The 14,970-nt window shown below is 42.8% G+C and overlaps 1 protein-coding gene across 3 annotated transcripts; it reads left to right on the forward strand.

Moving 5' to 3' along the window:
* The first annotated feature begins 24 nt into the window (after positions 1-24).
* Positions 25-7,499, forward strand: LOC121545149 (MAPK/MAK/MRK overlapping kinase). 3 transcript variants are annotated; one of them, XM_041855585.1, is made up of 12 exons: positions 25-357; positions 1,359-1,473; positions 1,813-1,902; positions 2,002-2,072; positions 2,199-2,277; positions 3,887-3,935; positions 4,051-4,229; positions 4,462-4,563; positions 4,685-4,858; positions 4,998-5,121; positions 5,320-5,520; positions 7,175-7,499. In XM_041855585.1, exons 1-12 carry the CDS (start codon positions 189-191, stop codon positions 7,250-7,252), a joined length of 1,431 nt encoding a protein of 476 aa, XP_041711519.1. In that variant the 5' UTR covers positions 25-188; the 3' UTR covers positions 7,253-7,499. The 3 variants fall into 3 exon arrangements, with proteins under 3 accessions (XP_041711519.1, XP_041711520.1, XP_041711522.1); XM_041855586.2 differs by lacking the exon at positions 25-357 and adding an exon at positions 747-1,063; XM_041855588.2 differs by lacking the exon at positions 25-357 and adding an exon at positions 747-1,030.
* The last annotated feature ends 7,471 nt before the right edge of the window (positions 7,500-14,970 follow it).

Raw genomic sequence — 14,970 nt, forward strand, 5'->3', positions numbered from 1 at the left:
CGTAGACTCTCGCGCACACAAACACACACTTGTGCACATGCATGCGCAGACATCCGACGAAAATGATTTACATTACGCAATGATGAATATTGTTAGTTGATGCTGCGAGGAGATGGTCACCAGCTGCTACTAGGGAGTGTTTCAAGATACAAATTCAATGCGTTCTCTTCGTCAGCTATCGTATAATTATGTATTACACAAATTGGCTTGTTGGTGTGAAAAATAGAGCATGCATTCGCAAAGCAAACAAAACGCCTAGTATCGACTGGAAAAGCTTCATGGACATATACAACAATACAACGTCGTACAAACGAAATAGATCTGAGCTCATTTTAAGCAAGCTTCTTTTGAAAAAAGGTGAGATAAATGCTTTGCAAAATGGCATTCAAGCCAACAACATGTTTACAGGAAAATGCACCACGTTTTATCAAATATATGTTTTGTTCATTTGTGCATTTTTTTGAAAACGTTGATTAATTTGGCTCCATCTCTCTCTGCTCGAGCGACTGATGAGTGCAAACCTTTTGTAATAGCAAAAACACAATTGTTCTACTATTTGCAGAATAAATATGAAATGCATTTGGACGTCCATAACAGTAAAAGTGTGCATACATCATTGAGTGTGAGTCTAATGTCAGAAATAGATAGCCAGCCAGCCACTGGAACGAGCCAAGTTTCTTGTTTCAAATCATCCACCTTTTAGGTCAGAGTTGAGGGTGAGGCGTGCCTGGTTACCAAGGTGACGGCCCAGCTAACACGGCTAGCTAGTAGTAGAGATAAAAAATGTCCTCCTTAGCCTAGGCTAGAGAGCAGCAAGGTGTATTTTTACCCCAGCCTTTCAATCTTGGAGCTAGATTATTTAGTTAGCTAGCATGCTTGCCACAACAACACCACAGATAGAACAATGAGATTAGTTATATACATCTTTGACAACACTGTGCCATGAAAATAACGCAATGTGTTATTTAAATATAGGACTAGCTAGTATGGATAATTTACTTCTATGCAGTGAACACTTGAAGAATGGATAGTAAGTTGATCGAATTGCTTGCCTGTACTAACGGTAGGTTGTGCCTGTAACCGAAAGGTCGCTGGTTCTAATCCCCGAGCCGACTAGGTGAAAAATCTGTCGATGTGCCCTTGAGCAAGGCACTTAACCCTAATTGCTCCTGGAAGTCGCTCTGGATGAGAGCGTCTGCTAAATGACTAAAATGTAAATGTAAAATGTACTAGTAGCTAACGTTAGCTAGCTAGCTACTAACGTTAGGAAGCTAGTACAGTAAGCTAGCGTTGGCTAGATACAGCTACTGTAGATAGAGAGCTGCATGTGTTTTCTCAACTATTTTGTTGTTATGCAGATTACAAGATAATCAAGAAAATTGGAGAAGGGACATTTTCAGAAGTGGTGAAGGCTCAAAGCCTGAAAGATGGGAAATATTATGCGTGTAAAACGATGAAGCAGTCACTCAGCAGGTAATTATCATGTGTGCTGCCCATAAGTATATAATGGTACTGCCTGCTGCTTGCTTTCAGGTGCATGGCATCCTCTTTGTACGTGGACCCTTGCCTTGAAACTTGAGCCAGCAGCATGACACCCCTACCTATCCTACTGGGTGTCAACCAATTATGTGTATATTGGTTTCAACATACCCTGACCAAGTGAGGTTGAGGTCAGCAAGGGACAATGTTGCTTTAAGTTTTGTGCACAGATTTTTTAAAGCCTGTATCTTTGAAAATAAGTCATGAGACATGTTCTCTACAATAGACAGATACAGTTACACATAATAACGTGTTTTGTTTCTTGTTGCTCAGCCTTGAACAGGCCAACAACCTGCGAGAAGTCCAGGCCATGAAAAAACTGAACCCTCACCCCAACATCATTCAGCTGCATGAATTGATATTGTGAGTACAATGTTTGTCACAGTCTTTTTCATTGTATGTGTGAAGCCTGAACTGAATAATAACATGATAATTTTGTCTGATTCATTCGATGTGTTACAGTGACAAAGAATCAGGGACCCTGTCCTTGGTATGTGAGCTGATGGAGATGAACATCTATGAGTACATACGAGGTCAGACTCACAGGAAAACTGCTACTGTGAATGACATGAAACTTTTACCACAACTGTAACTACAGTACATCAAAGACTATTTCACATTCCGTTATCTTGTGTATTGCTAACTTGTCTCACTTGCAGGGAGGCAACAACCTTTGCCAGAAAGTAAAATCAGACTCTACATGTATCAACTTTGCAAGTCACTCGATCACATGCATAGGTAAGAATGAAAATATGGATGGGAGCTTGTCCATGAAAGAATACTTTTGCATTTACATTTACGTCATTTAGCAGACGCTCTTATCCAGAGCGACTTACAAATTGGTGCATTCACCTTATAGCCAGTGGGATAACCATTTTACAATATGTTTTTTTTCTTTCTTTGGGGTGGGGTAAGGGGGGGTAGAAGGATTACTTTATCCTATCCCAGGTATTCCTTAAAGAGGTGGGGTTTCAAGTGTCTCCGGAAGGTGGTGAGTGACTCCGCTGTCCTGGCGTCGTGAGGGAGCTTGTTGCACCATTGAGGTGCCAGAGCAGCGAACAGTTTTGACTGGGCTGAGCGGGAACTGTGCTTCCGCAGAGGTAGGGGGGCCAGCAGGCCAGAGGTGGATGAACGCAATGCCCTCGTTTGGGTGTAGGGACTGATCAGAGCCTGAAGGTACGGAGGTGCCGTTCCCCTCACAGGCAAGCACCATGGTCTTGTAGCAGATGCGAGCTTCAACTGGAAGCCAGTGGAGTGTGCGGAGGAGCGGGTTGACGTGAGAGAACTTGGGAAGGTTGAACACCAGATGGGCTGCGGCATTCTGGATGAGTTGTAGGGGTTTAGTGGCACAGGCAGGCAGCCCAGCCAACAGCGAGTTGCAGTAATCCAGACGGGAGATGACAAGTGCCTGGATTAGGACCTGTGCCGCTTCCTGTGTAAGGCAGGGTCGTACTCTCCGAATGTTGTAGAGCAGGAACCTACAGGATCGGGTCACCGCCTTGATGTTAGCGGAGAACGACAGGGTGTTGTCCAGAGTCACGCCAAGGCTCTTCGCACTCTGGGAGGAGGACACAACGGAGTTGTCAACGGTGATGGCGAGATCATGGAACGGGCAGTCCTTCCCCGGGAGGAAGAGCAGCTCCGTTTTGCCGAGGTTCAGCTTGAGGTGGTGATCCGTCATCCACACTGATATGTCTGCCAGACATGCAGAGATGCGATTCGCCACCTGGTTATCAGAAGGGGGAAAGGAGAAGATTAGTTGTGTGTCGTCTGCGTAGCAATGATAGGAGAGGCCATGTGAGGATATGACAGAGCCAAGTGACTTGGTGTATAGCGAGAATAGGAGAGGGCCTAGAACTGAGCCTTGGGGGACACCAGTGGTGAGAGCACGTGGTGCGGAGACAGATTCTCGCCACGCCACTTGGTAGGAGCGACCGGTCAGGTAGGACGCAATCCAAGAGTGAGCCGCGCCGGAGATGCCCAACTCGGAGAGGGTGGTGAGGGGGATCTGATGGTTCATAGTACATAATCAAAGGCAGCAGACAGGTCTAGAAGGACAAGAGCAGAGGAGAGAGAGTTAGCTTTAGCAGTGCGGAAAGCCTCCGTGACACAGAGAAGAGCAGTCTCAGTTGAATGACCAGTCTTGAAACCTGACTGGTTTGGATCAAGAAGGTCATTCTGAGAGAGATAGCAAGAGAGTAGGCTAAATACGGCACGCTCAAGAGTTTCAGTTTACATTTCTTACAGACATTTCACTGTTGCGTGGCATAGGCTACAGGGGGGTTAAGGGTAATTGTTTTGCTTCCCCTAAAAGTTACAGTTTTACTCTTTTGTTATTTTCGTACAGCAATGGGATCTTCCACCGTGATGTTAAGCCAGAGAACATTCTAATCAAAGTAAGTAAAAAACCTGATGATGCTGAAAACCTTGCCTGCTGATTTGTAAATAAGAACTGTTACTGTTTCATTATTTCCCATATGTTACCAATGACTTGGTTGGTTGCTTCCATAGCACGATGTGCTCAAACTAGGAGACTTTGGCTCGTGCAGGAGTTTGCACTCCAAGCCCCCCTATACAGAGTACATCTCCACCCGCTGGTACAGAGCCCCAGAGTGCCTCCTCACAGACGGCTATTACTCACACAAGATGGACATGTGGAGTGTAGGATGTGTTTTCTACGAAATCATCAGGTACCTCTCTCGTCATTGGCTGTGACCGTATTCTCAAACTACATACTGCTTATGTACTTCCCATCCTTGCATACCCAAAAAGCCGACTAAATAGGATGTAGTATTATATAATTTGGTTATAGCCTCAGTGATGTATGTATTCCTCTACGGTCAAAGCCAGACATTCATGAACACATACTGTCGTGTAAGTAGCCTTGATGGCATCACAGATTATCATGTTTTTATATTTCAGTCTCAGCCCTCTGTTTCCGGGTACCAACGAGTTGGATCAGGTGACCAAGATCCATGATGTTTTGGGTACACCTGACAGCGGTCTTCTTCAAAAATTCAGGCAGTACGTTGCCTTCTTTGGTTGCGTTATATACGTTTCTCATGTAATGGAGACCAATGCCTTTACAGTATGTTCAATGGAAACCATTGTCCTTAGTGACAGTGTTGTACATTATTGTTGACAGGTCTAGGGCGATGCGTTTTGACTTCCCTCCACGGAAGGGCAGCGGGCTCTCTCGGCTCATCCCAAACTGTTCTGCGCCCAGTCTGTCATTGCTCTACCAGATGCTGGCCTACGACCCAGAGGAGCGCATTGGCTCACGAGCGGCACTACAGCACGTCTATTTTAGAGAGCTACGGTAAGCACACACTGTACTGTATAGAAAATACAGACATACTGTACTGTGCCTTAAAATTGTAGTGAAAGATACAGTATTTCATTTTTCATATGGTAAATGCTATCTTCCCTCCTCCTGTCCTCTTGGGTCCTTGTCTCAGGCTGGCAGAGAGGAGAACTGATAGTCTGCACAGGGCCATTGGGACTGTAGAGGGAGGAGAGAGCAGTGGGACCCCCAACTCTGTGGATCACCTGTGGCGCATGGCCAGACAGGGCAGGAGGCAGGTAAAAAAAATAGCTCCAAAAGGTTGACTCTACATCACATTTTATGAGTAATGAAAACCCCATTACAAAGATTAGGATAACATGTAATAATAGGCTACATACTGGAAAAATGACAAAATATGCCATAATTGCGATGCACTTTGCCCTACTACTATGTGGATAGTGTCTCATGAAGGCCTAATATATTTTTTTTTGCAGCACAACATAAAACATGTTGCAGAGCCTCGGATCAGACGCAACGCCCCACATTATCTAGTGGAATTACCAAAGCTCAATGTGGTAGTGCCTGCACCCCAGATCACCTACCCTGTTACCACAGTGCCAGCTCTTACTATCACTCACTGTGGGTCCCCCCTACCAGCCATCACGTCAAAAAAGTGCCACTCGCGGTTGGCTAAGGTAAACACACTCCATTACGGTGTACATTTTAGGACATCCCTACGGCTACTCCCTATTTTAGGACATCTCTAAGGCTACTTCCTCCCTACGACAAAAGTCCTGTACAAACATTACTTTATTGCACATCATATAAAGCAGTGGTCACCAACCGGTCGATCGCTATCGACTGGTCGATCTCCAAGGCATTCTAAGTCGATCACCAAACATTTCTGTAAAAAACTCCATTTTGAACCATTTCATTTGTCTGAAGGTACAAATTCTGCCATCCCGGGGGTAGCAAATCAAGTGCACTATAGGCCTACCGCTGGCCAATCGGATGGCTCAGATTACCGTGTCTGCAGTAACGTTGCAGGCATAAAAGAAAGTCCCATGTGGCTCAGTTGGTAGAGCATGGTGCTTGCAACGCCAGGGTTGTAGGTTCGATTCCCATGGGGGACCATTATGTGAAAAAAGTATGAACATGTATGCACTCACTACTGTAAGTCGCTCTGGATAAGAGCGTCTGTGAAATGACTAACATGTCAATGTAAAAAAATGAAAGCTACAGCAAAATGGATACTGTGAGATTTCTAAACGTTTAAAACCATGACTAGAGAGAGACTGTCAACGAATACAGCAGAGCTGCTGTTTTTCTGAGTGAGTTCATGTTTAAGTTTTTACTCCGCACTGTCAACACTTTGTTCAACACTTTTATAAGCCATAAAATGTGCGTTCTCCCTACTTCCACTCACGCTACAACCAGCACTCCAGCTGCAATTAATGAGTAGGAAAGTGTATCGATAGGCTTGGGTCTTTTTTTAATATCAAGGAATATTTCACTTTCTCTGGTCATAGGAGTAACAACATGAATTTGTGCATGAGGCAGAAATAATACTGTACGACTCGAGTTTCGCCATCAGCTGGAAGACAGTGTCCCTTTTTGGTCAGTGTCAGCGGAGGAAGAGAGAGCGGAGGGACGTTGAGAGGCGGACCCTCCGTCTTCTGCCCTCTCCCTCCGCTGAGACTGACCATCAGATGCAGGCTCCATCAGCCCAGTAAAATTTTAAAAAGCAAAGTATTTAAATGTATGCTCACTCAGCTGTGCCTCACAAGTAATACAACAACTGATCAATTACTGGTGTGATCATATAACCTACCTCAAATGATGAAATATGTATATATTTTTTCTTTATGGTCTGAGAAGAACAGCAATGCGTTGGCAAGTCAAGCAAAGCCAATATGCGGTGATAATGTTTTGGGCCTATAGTCTACTGCACAAACCTCATTACTACAGTACTGTTTTTAATAGGATAATGTTGCATAGGCTTACGTAATGTTAAAAAACCCTGGAACAGTAGATATCAGCTTGCATTTTGACACAGAAAGTGATCTCGACTAAAAAAAGATTGGTGACCACTGATATAAAGGAAGACCACCCTAATGTCAGAACATCTGAGGCTGTAAGTATCAAGCGTCTTAGAAAATAAGTGCTGATCTAGGATCAGGTCCCCCCTGTCCATGTAATCTTCTGCATTATGATCTAAAAGGCAACACTTATCCTAGATCAGCACTCCTACTCTGAGACCCTTGATACATACAGCCTCATGACTCGCCCATGTGTTGTTCATATTTCTGTTAATAACCTTTTTTTGTTTGTCTCCTCTTTTCCCAATAGCCAAGGGATGAGTCCTACCGCTCTGCTTTCAAGACCTACTACATGCCTCCTTTGGACAGGAAACGTGGTGGCTACTGAGAGCCCCAATTCTTAAGAACTGTTGCTGTTTAACAGAACATACCTGTAGCTACTGTACATACTCTAATCTGCTTTGTTTGAAATGTTAAGACAATATTGTTTGAACAAAGCTATTCAGCTTCTGCAAAGCCTGCTACTTTCTGGTGAGCAATGCAAACAGGGTGAATATCACATAGCAATAATTACCAGGGTTAATTTGTACAAGTCATAATTCCTGCAGATGAAATACAACATGATCCCCAAAGTATATTTGACTCTGTCATCAGTGTTAGCCTAATGAGAGGATATTGCCTATTAACCATTAATAACCCATCCATTTCCTAACTAAATTAGGTGTGTCATGTTAACGGCTGTTGATAAGTTAGCTCAAAATGTTGCTATTGACTATAATCGCATGCAACGCAGATATTCAAGGACGAGCTCTGATATATTTAATCAAGTGATGAAAGAGTAGGTTTTAGTTCATTAATTCAGCACAGTATAGTGTATGCTAGTGCTTGATCGAATTAGATTTTGGGAAATTCACTTTTTTGCTCACAGAGCATATCATCTTTATAATAAAATCAAAGTTGCAGATTTCCTAGACCACTGTGACTTCCAAAGCAATAGTCACGTGCATGACAATAATTACAAAAGAAAAGAAACAAACTCCTTAAACTCTCAGAATGTGCTTTAGTATCACCCTTTTTACAAAAGATCTGTAGAATATACTACTGCATTGCCAAAGGAGTATAAAATGTATATACTGTATTTTGAAAACGCAACATTTTGTAACAAGTTCTGTGAATGTTTTTCCCTTTTTCAATGATGTCATATAACATAAGATTTTCCAAAGCTGTGACAGACAGTCTCTAAGTCATTTTAGACAGAGGCACACTACATGACCAAAACTATGTGGACACCTGCTCGTCGAGCATCTCATTCCAAAATCATGGGCATTAATATGGAGTTTGTCCCCCCTTTGCTGCTATAACAGCCTCCACTCTTCTGGGAAGGCTTTCCACTAGATGTTGGAACATTGCTGGCATTGCACATGGTGATCTTAGGCTTGTGTGCGGCTGCTCGGCCAAGGAAAGCCATTTCATGAAGCTCCCGACGAACAGTTCTTGTGCTAACGTTGCTTCCAGAGGCAGTTTGGAACTCTAGTGAGTGTTGCAACCGAGGACAAGTGATTTTTACACGCTACGTGCTTCAGCACTCAGTGGTCCCGTTCTGTGAGCTTGTGTGGCTGAGCCGTTGTTACTCCTAGACGTTTCTACTTCAAAATAACAGCACTTACAGTTGACCGGGGCAGCACTAACAGTGCAGATTTTTGACATACTGACTTGTTGGAAAGGTGCCACGTTGAAAGTCACTGAGCTCTTCAGTAAGGCCATTCTACTGCCAATGTTTGTCTATGGAGATTGCATGGCGGTGTGCTCGATTTTTGTCAGCAACGGGTGTGGCTGAAATAGCTGAAATTCACAGTTAGAAGGGGTGTCCACATACTTTTGTAAATATAGTGTACATACATTGCCTTCAGAAAGTATTCACACCCCTTTATTTTCCACATTTACAGCCTAAATACAAAAATTATACAAATTTTAGATTTTTTTTTCACTGGCCTACACACGATACTCCATAATGTCCAAGTGGAATACTGTTTTGGGGAATTTTAACAAATTAATAAAAAATTAAGCTGAAATGTCTTGAGTCAATAAGTATTCCACCTCTTTGTTGTGGCAAGCCTAAAGAAGTTCAGGAGTAAACATTTGCTTAACAAGTCACATAAGTTGCATGGACTCACTCTGTGTGCAATAAGTGTTTAATTTTTTATTTATTTTTTATGACTACCTCATCTCTGTATCCCACACGTATAATTATCTGTAAGTTCCCTCAGTCGATCAGTGAATTTCATCCACAGGTTCAACCTCAGATTCAACCACAAAGACCAGGGAGGTTTGCCAATGCCTCGCAAAGAAGGGCACCTATTGGTAGATGGGTAAAAAAAAAATTAATAGACATTGAATATCGCTTTGAGCATGGTGAAGTTATTCATTACACTTTGAATGGTGTATCAATACACCCAGTCACTACAAAGACACAGGCGTCCTTCCTAACTCAGTTGCCGGAGAGGAAGGAAACTGCTCAGGGATTTCATGCTGAGCCCAATGGTAACTTTAAAACAGTTAGAGTTTAAATGGCTGTGATAGAAAACTGAGGATGGATCAACAACATTGTAGTTACTCCACAATACTAACCTAATTGACTGTGAAAAGAAGGACGCCTGTACAGAATACAAATATTGAGAAAAAAAGAAAACCTGTTTGCAACAAGGCACTAAAGTAATACTGCAAAAAATTTGGCAAAGCAATTAACTTTTTGTCAAGAATACAAAGTGTTATGTTTGGAGCAAATCCAATCCAACACGTAACTGAGTACCACTCTCCATATTTACAAGCATAGTGGTGGCTGCATCATGTTATGGGTATGCTTGTACTCGTTAAGGACTGGGAAGTTTTTCTGGATAAAAAAACCCCGGAATGAAGCTAAGCACAGGCAAAATCCTAGAGGAAAACCTTGTTCAGTGTGCTTTCCACCAGACACTGGGAGATTAATTCACCTTTCAGCAGGACAATAACCTAAAACACAAGGCCAAATCTACACTGGAGCTGCTTACCAAGACAGTGAATGTTCCTGAGGCCAAGTTACAGTTTTGACTTAAATCTACTAAAGAATCTATGGCAAGACCTGAAAATGGTTGTTTAGCAATGATCAACAACCAATTTGACAGAGTTTGAAGAATTTTGAAAATAATAAATGGGCAAATGTTGCACAATCCAGGTGTGGAAAGCTCTTAAGACACTTACCCAGAAAGACTCACAGCTGTAATCGCTGCCAAAGGTGCTTCTACAAAGTATTGACTCACGGGTGTGAATACTTAGGTAAATGAGATATTTCTGTATTTAATTTGCAAACATTTCTGAAAACATTTTCACTTTGTCATTATGGGGTATTGTGTGTAGATGGGTGAGAAACAAAATCAGTTTAACCGATTATGAATTCAGGCTGTAACACAACATAATGTGGAATAAGTCAAGGGGTATCAATACTTTCTGAAGGCACTATATATACATACGTATCCCAGCACTAACATTATTGTATGGGAACAAGCAAAGGGAAAGTGTATGTTTCATGTTTATCTTACCTTTACGACACAAATGTTAAATCTTTCACCAAGCACTTATAAAAATCAATCTGCACAAACAAATATCAGTAACAACAACACAAGTGTAATAGAATCATATTCAATTTTTTAATGAAGAATAAAGGGTGAAATGTAAAATGTTAACCACAATCAAAAAATACATTCACTTCACCATCCGTTCCTTCTCTGGTTAGCATGGAGTGCCACTTAACACTTCATGGCATTAACAATGATTGGTAGTCATAAAATAAATAACAACTTTTAATAGGTGTTTTATCTTCAAACCTACTTGTTCCCAGTGGCACATAGAATAGAGTTGCTGTCGGTAAGAGCTTCATAATATTTGCAGTTGACAGCTCCTTTGTCTGACTTTTGCACATTTTGTGATTCCTTTTGGTGTTTCTTCCTGGAGATTAGAGCATTTAATATGCTACATCAAAATACACTACATGACCAAAAGTATGTGGACACCTGCTCGTCAAACATCTAATTCCAAAATCACGGGCATTAATATGGAGTTGGTCCCCCCTTTGCTGCTATAACAGCCTCCACTCTTCTGGGAAGGCTTTCCACTAGATGTTGGAACATTGCTGCGGGGACTTGCTTCCACAGCCACAATAGGTTGGGCACTGATGTTGGGCGATTAGGTCTGGCTCGCAGTCGGCGTTCCAATTAATCCCAAAGGTGTTCGTTAGGGTTGAGGTCAGGGCTCTGTGCAGGCCCGTTAAGTTCTTCCCCACCGATCTCTTCAAGCCATCTGTATGGACCTCGCTTTGTGCACGGGGGCATTGTCATGCTGAAACAGGAAAGGGCCTTCCCCAAACTGTTGCCACAAAGTTGGAAGCACAGAATCGTCTAGAATGTCATTGCATGCTGTACCGTTAAGATTTCCTTTCACTGGAACTAAGGGGCCTAGCCCGGACCATAAAAAACTGCCCCAGACCATTATTCCTCCTCCACCAAACTTTACAGTTGGCACTCGGACAGACGATTTTTACACGCTACGCGCTTCAGCGGTCCCGTTCTGTGAGCTTGTGTGGCCTACCACTTCGCGGCTGGGCCGTTGTTGCTCCTAGACGTTTCCACTTCACAATAACAGCGCTTACAGTTGACCGGGGCAGCTCTAGCAGGGCAGAAATTTGACTAACTGACTAATTGGAAAGTGGCATCCTATGACGGTCCAACGTTGAAAGTCACGGAGCTCTTCAGTAAGGCCATTCTATTGCCAATGTTTGTCTATGGAGATTGCATGGCTGTGTGCTCAATTTGTCAGCAACGGGTGTGGCTGAAATAGCGTGATCCAGTAATTTGAAGGGGTGCCCACATACTTTTGTATATATAGTGTACAACTGGATGAATTTTGTACAAGAGAAAACAAACCTGCATATTCAAGATTATTTTAATATTATTATGAATATTTTTTCTGCTTTAGAAATATCCCTAATTCCTTAAATGATCAAACTTCCACTAGAGTAATGATAATTTGCTTTTGCCCCAATCAAATCACTTAATTACAATATTATACATATGATACAGAGCAGTAAATGCTCAATAGATAAAGGTTAATAACTTCTCCACCTGATAGCTGTCAGAGTTCTTCTTGCACACCCAAAATGTAAAGCCATCTTCCTCTAATAAATAAATGTAAGTGCAAACAGTTTTCCTTAAAAGATAATGATTGCAGCATCCAGCTTTACTGGTTAAGGTTAAGACAGAGGATGTGCATCAAGGCCATCCTCCAACCTCTCCGCATTTTGTTCCGTTCTAGTAGTTACAAAACAAACAAAACTAACTAAATCAGTGCATAGTTCTCAAAAGAGGAGATTCTACACTGAACAAAAATAGATATAAAAGAGATATATAGATACAGTGAGGGAAAAAAGTATTTGATCCCCTGCTGATTTTGTACGTTTGCCCACTGACAAAGACATGATCAGTCTATAATTTTAATGGTAGGTTTATTTGAACAGTGAGAGACAGAATAACAACAAAAAAATCCAGAAAAAACTCATGTCAAAAATGTTATAAATTAATTTGCATTTTAATGAGGGAAATAAGTATTTGACCCCTCTGCAAAACATGACTTAGTACTTGGTGGCAAAACCCTTGTTGGCAATCACAGAGGTCAGACGTTTCTTGTAGTTGGCCACCAGGTTTGCACACATCTCAGGAGGGATTTTGTCCCACTCCTCTTTGCAGATCTTCTCCAAGTCATTAAGGTTTTGAGGATGACGCTTTGGCAACTCGAACCTTCAGCTCCCTCCACAGATTTTCTATGGGATTAAGGTCTGGAGACTGGCTAGGCCACTCCAGGACCTTAATGTGCTTCTTCTTGAGCCACTCCTTTGTTGCCTTGGCCGTGTGTTTTGGGTCATTGTCATGCTGGAATACCCATCCACGACCCATTTTCAATGCCCTGGCTGAGGGAAGGAGGTTCTCACCCAAGATTTGACGGTACATGGCCCCGTCCATCGTCCCTTTGATGCAGTGAAGTTGTCCTGTCCCCTTAGCAGAAAAACACCCCAAAAGCATAATGTTTCCACCTCCATGTTTGACGGTGGGGATGGTGTTCTTGGGGTCATAGGCAGCATTCCTCCTCCTCCAAACACGGCGAGTTGAGTTGATGGCAAAGAGCTCCATTTTGGTCTCATCTGACCACAACACTTTCACCCAATTCTCTTCTGAATCATTCAGATGTTCATTGGCAAACTTCAGACGGGCCTGTATGTGTGCTTTCTTGAGCAGGGGGACCATGCGGGCACTGCAGGATTTCAGTCCTTCACGGCGTAGTGTGTTACCAATTGTTTTCTTGGTGACTATGGTCCCAACTGCCTTGAGATCATTGACAAGATCCTCCCGTGTAGTTCTGGGCTGATTCCTCACCGTTCTCATGATCATTGCAACTCCACGAGGTGAGATCTTGCATGGAGCCCCAGGCCGAGGGAGATTGACAGTTATTTTGTGTTTCTTCCATTTGCGAATAATCGCACCAACTGTTGTCACCTTCTCACCAAGCTGCTTGGCGATGGTCTTGTAGCCCATTCCAGCCTTGTGTAGGTCTACAATCTTGTCCCTGACATCCTTGGAGAGCTCTTTGGTCTTGGCCATGGTGAGAGAGTTTGGAATCTGATTGATTGATTGCTTCTGTGGACAGGTGTCTTTTATACAGGTAACAAACTGAGATTAGGAGCACTCCCTTTAAGCGTGTGCTCCTAATCTCAGTTCGTTACCTGTATAAAAGACACCTGGGAGCCAGAAATCTTTCTGATTGAGAGGGTGTCAAATACTTATTTCCCTCATTAAAATGCAAATCAATTTATAACATTTTTGACATGCGTTTTTCTGGATTTTTGTTGTTGTTATTCTGTCTTTCACTGTTCAAATAAACCTACCATTAAAATTATAGACTGATCATTTCTTTGTCAGTGAGCAAACGTACAAAATCAGCAGGGGATCAAATACTTTTTTCCCTCACTGTATTTAAAAAAAGATTTAAGGAAATCACTCAATTTAAATAAATTCATTAGGCCCTAATCTATGGATTTCACGACTGGCAATACAGATATGTATCTGTTGGTCACAGATATATTTTTTTAGGTAGGGGCATGGATCAGAAAACCAGTCAGTATCTGGTGTGACTACCATTTGCTTCATGCAGCGCGAGATCTCCTTCACATAGAGTTGATCAGGCTTGTTGATTGTGGCCTGTGGAAAGTTGTCCCACTCCTCTTCAATGGCTGTGGGAAGTTGCTGGATATTGGCGGGAACTGGAACACGCTGTCGGACACGACGATCCAGAGCATACGAAAATATACTCAATGGGTGACATGTCTGGTGAGTATGCAGGCCATGGAAGAACTGGGACAATTTCAGCTTCCAGGAATTGTGTACAGATCCTTGCGACATGGGGCCGTGCATTATTATGCTGAAACATGTGATGGCTGCATATAAATGGCATCGTCACGGTATCTCTGTGCATTCAGATTGCCATAGATATAATGCAATTGTGTTCGTTGACTGTAGCTTATGCCTGCCCATACCATAACCTCACCATGGGGCACGCTTTTCACAACATTGACATCAGCAAACCGCTTGCTCACACGACACCATACACGCTGTCTGCCATCTGCCCGGTACAGTTGAAACCGGGATTAATCTGTGAAGAGCACACTTCTCCAGCATGCCAATAGCCATCGAAAGTGAGCATTTGCCCACTGAAGTTGGTTATGACGCCAAACTGCAGTCAAGACCCTGGTGAGGACAACGAGCACGCAAATGTGCTTCCCTGAGACGGTTTCTGACAGTTTGTGCAGAAATCCTTCGGTTGTGCAAATCCACAGTTCAATCAATCAGCTATCCGGGTGGCGTCTCAGACGATCCTGCAGGTGAAGAAGCCGGATGTAGAGGTCCTGGGCTGGTGTGGTTACACATGGTCTGCGGTTCTGAGGCCGGTTGGATGTACTGCCAAATTCTCTAAAACGACATTGGAGGCGGCTTATGGAAGAGAAATTAACATTAAATTGTCTTGCAA

The sequence above is a fragment of the Coregonus clupeaformis genome, chromosome 29 (assembly GCF_020615455.1).
Source record: "Coregonus clupeaformis isolate EN_2021a chromosome 29, ASM2061545v1, whole genome shotgun sequence".
Classification (NCBI taxonomy): Eukaryota; Metazoa; Chordata; class Actinopteri; order Salmoniformes; family Salmonidae; genus Coregonus; species Coregonus clupeaformis.

Coding starts and splice junctions, on each gene's coding strand:
- LOC121545149 (XM_041855585.1), top strand. CDS start 189: ATGTATTACACAAATTGGCTTGTTGGTGTGAAAAATAGAGCATGCATT. Junction 358..1,358: donor CAAGCTTCTTTTGAAAAAAG/GTGAGATAAATG, acceptor GTTGTTATGCAG/ATTACAAGATAATCAAGAAA. Junction 2,278..3,886: donor TCACTCGATCACATGCATAG/GTAAGAATGAAA, acceptor ATTTTCGTACAG/CAATGGGATCTTCCACCGTG.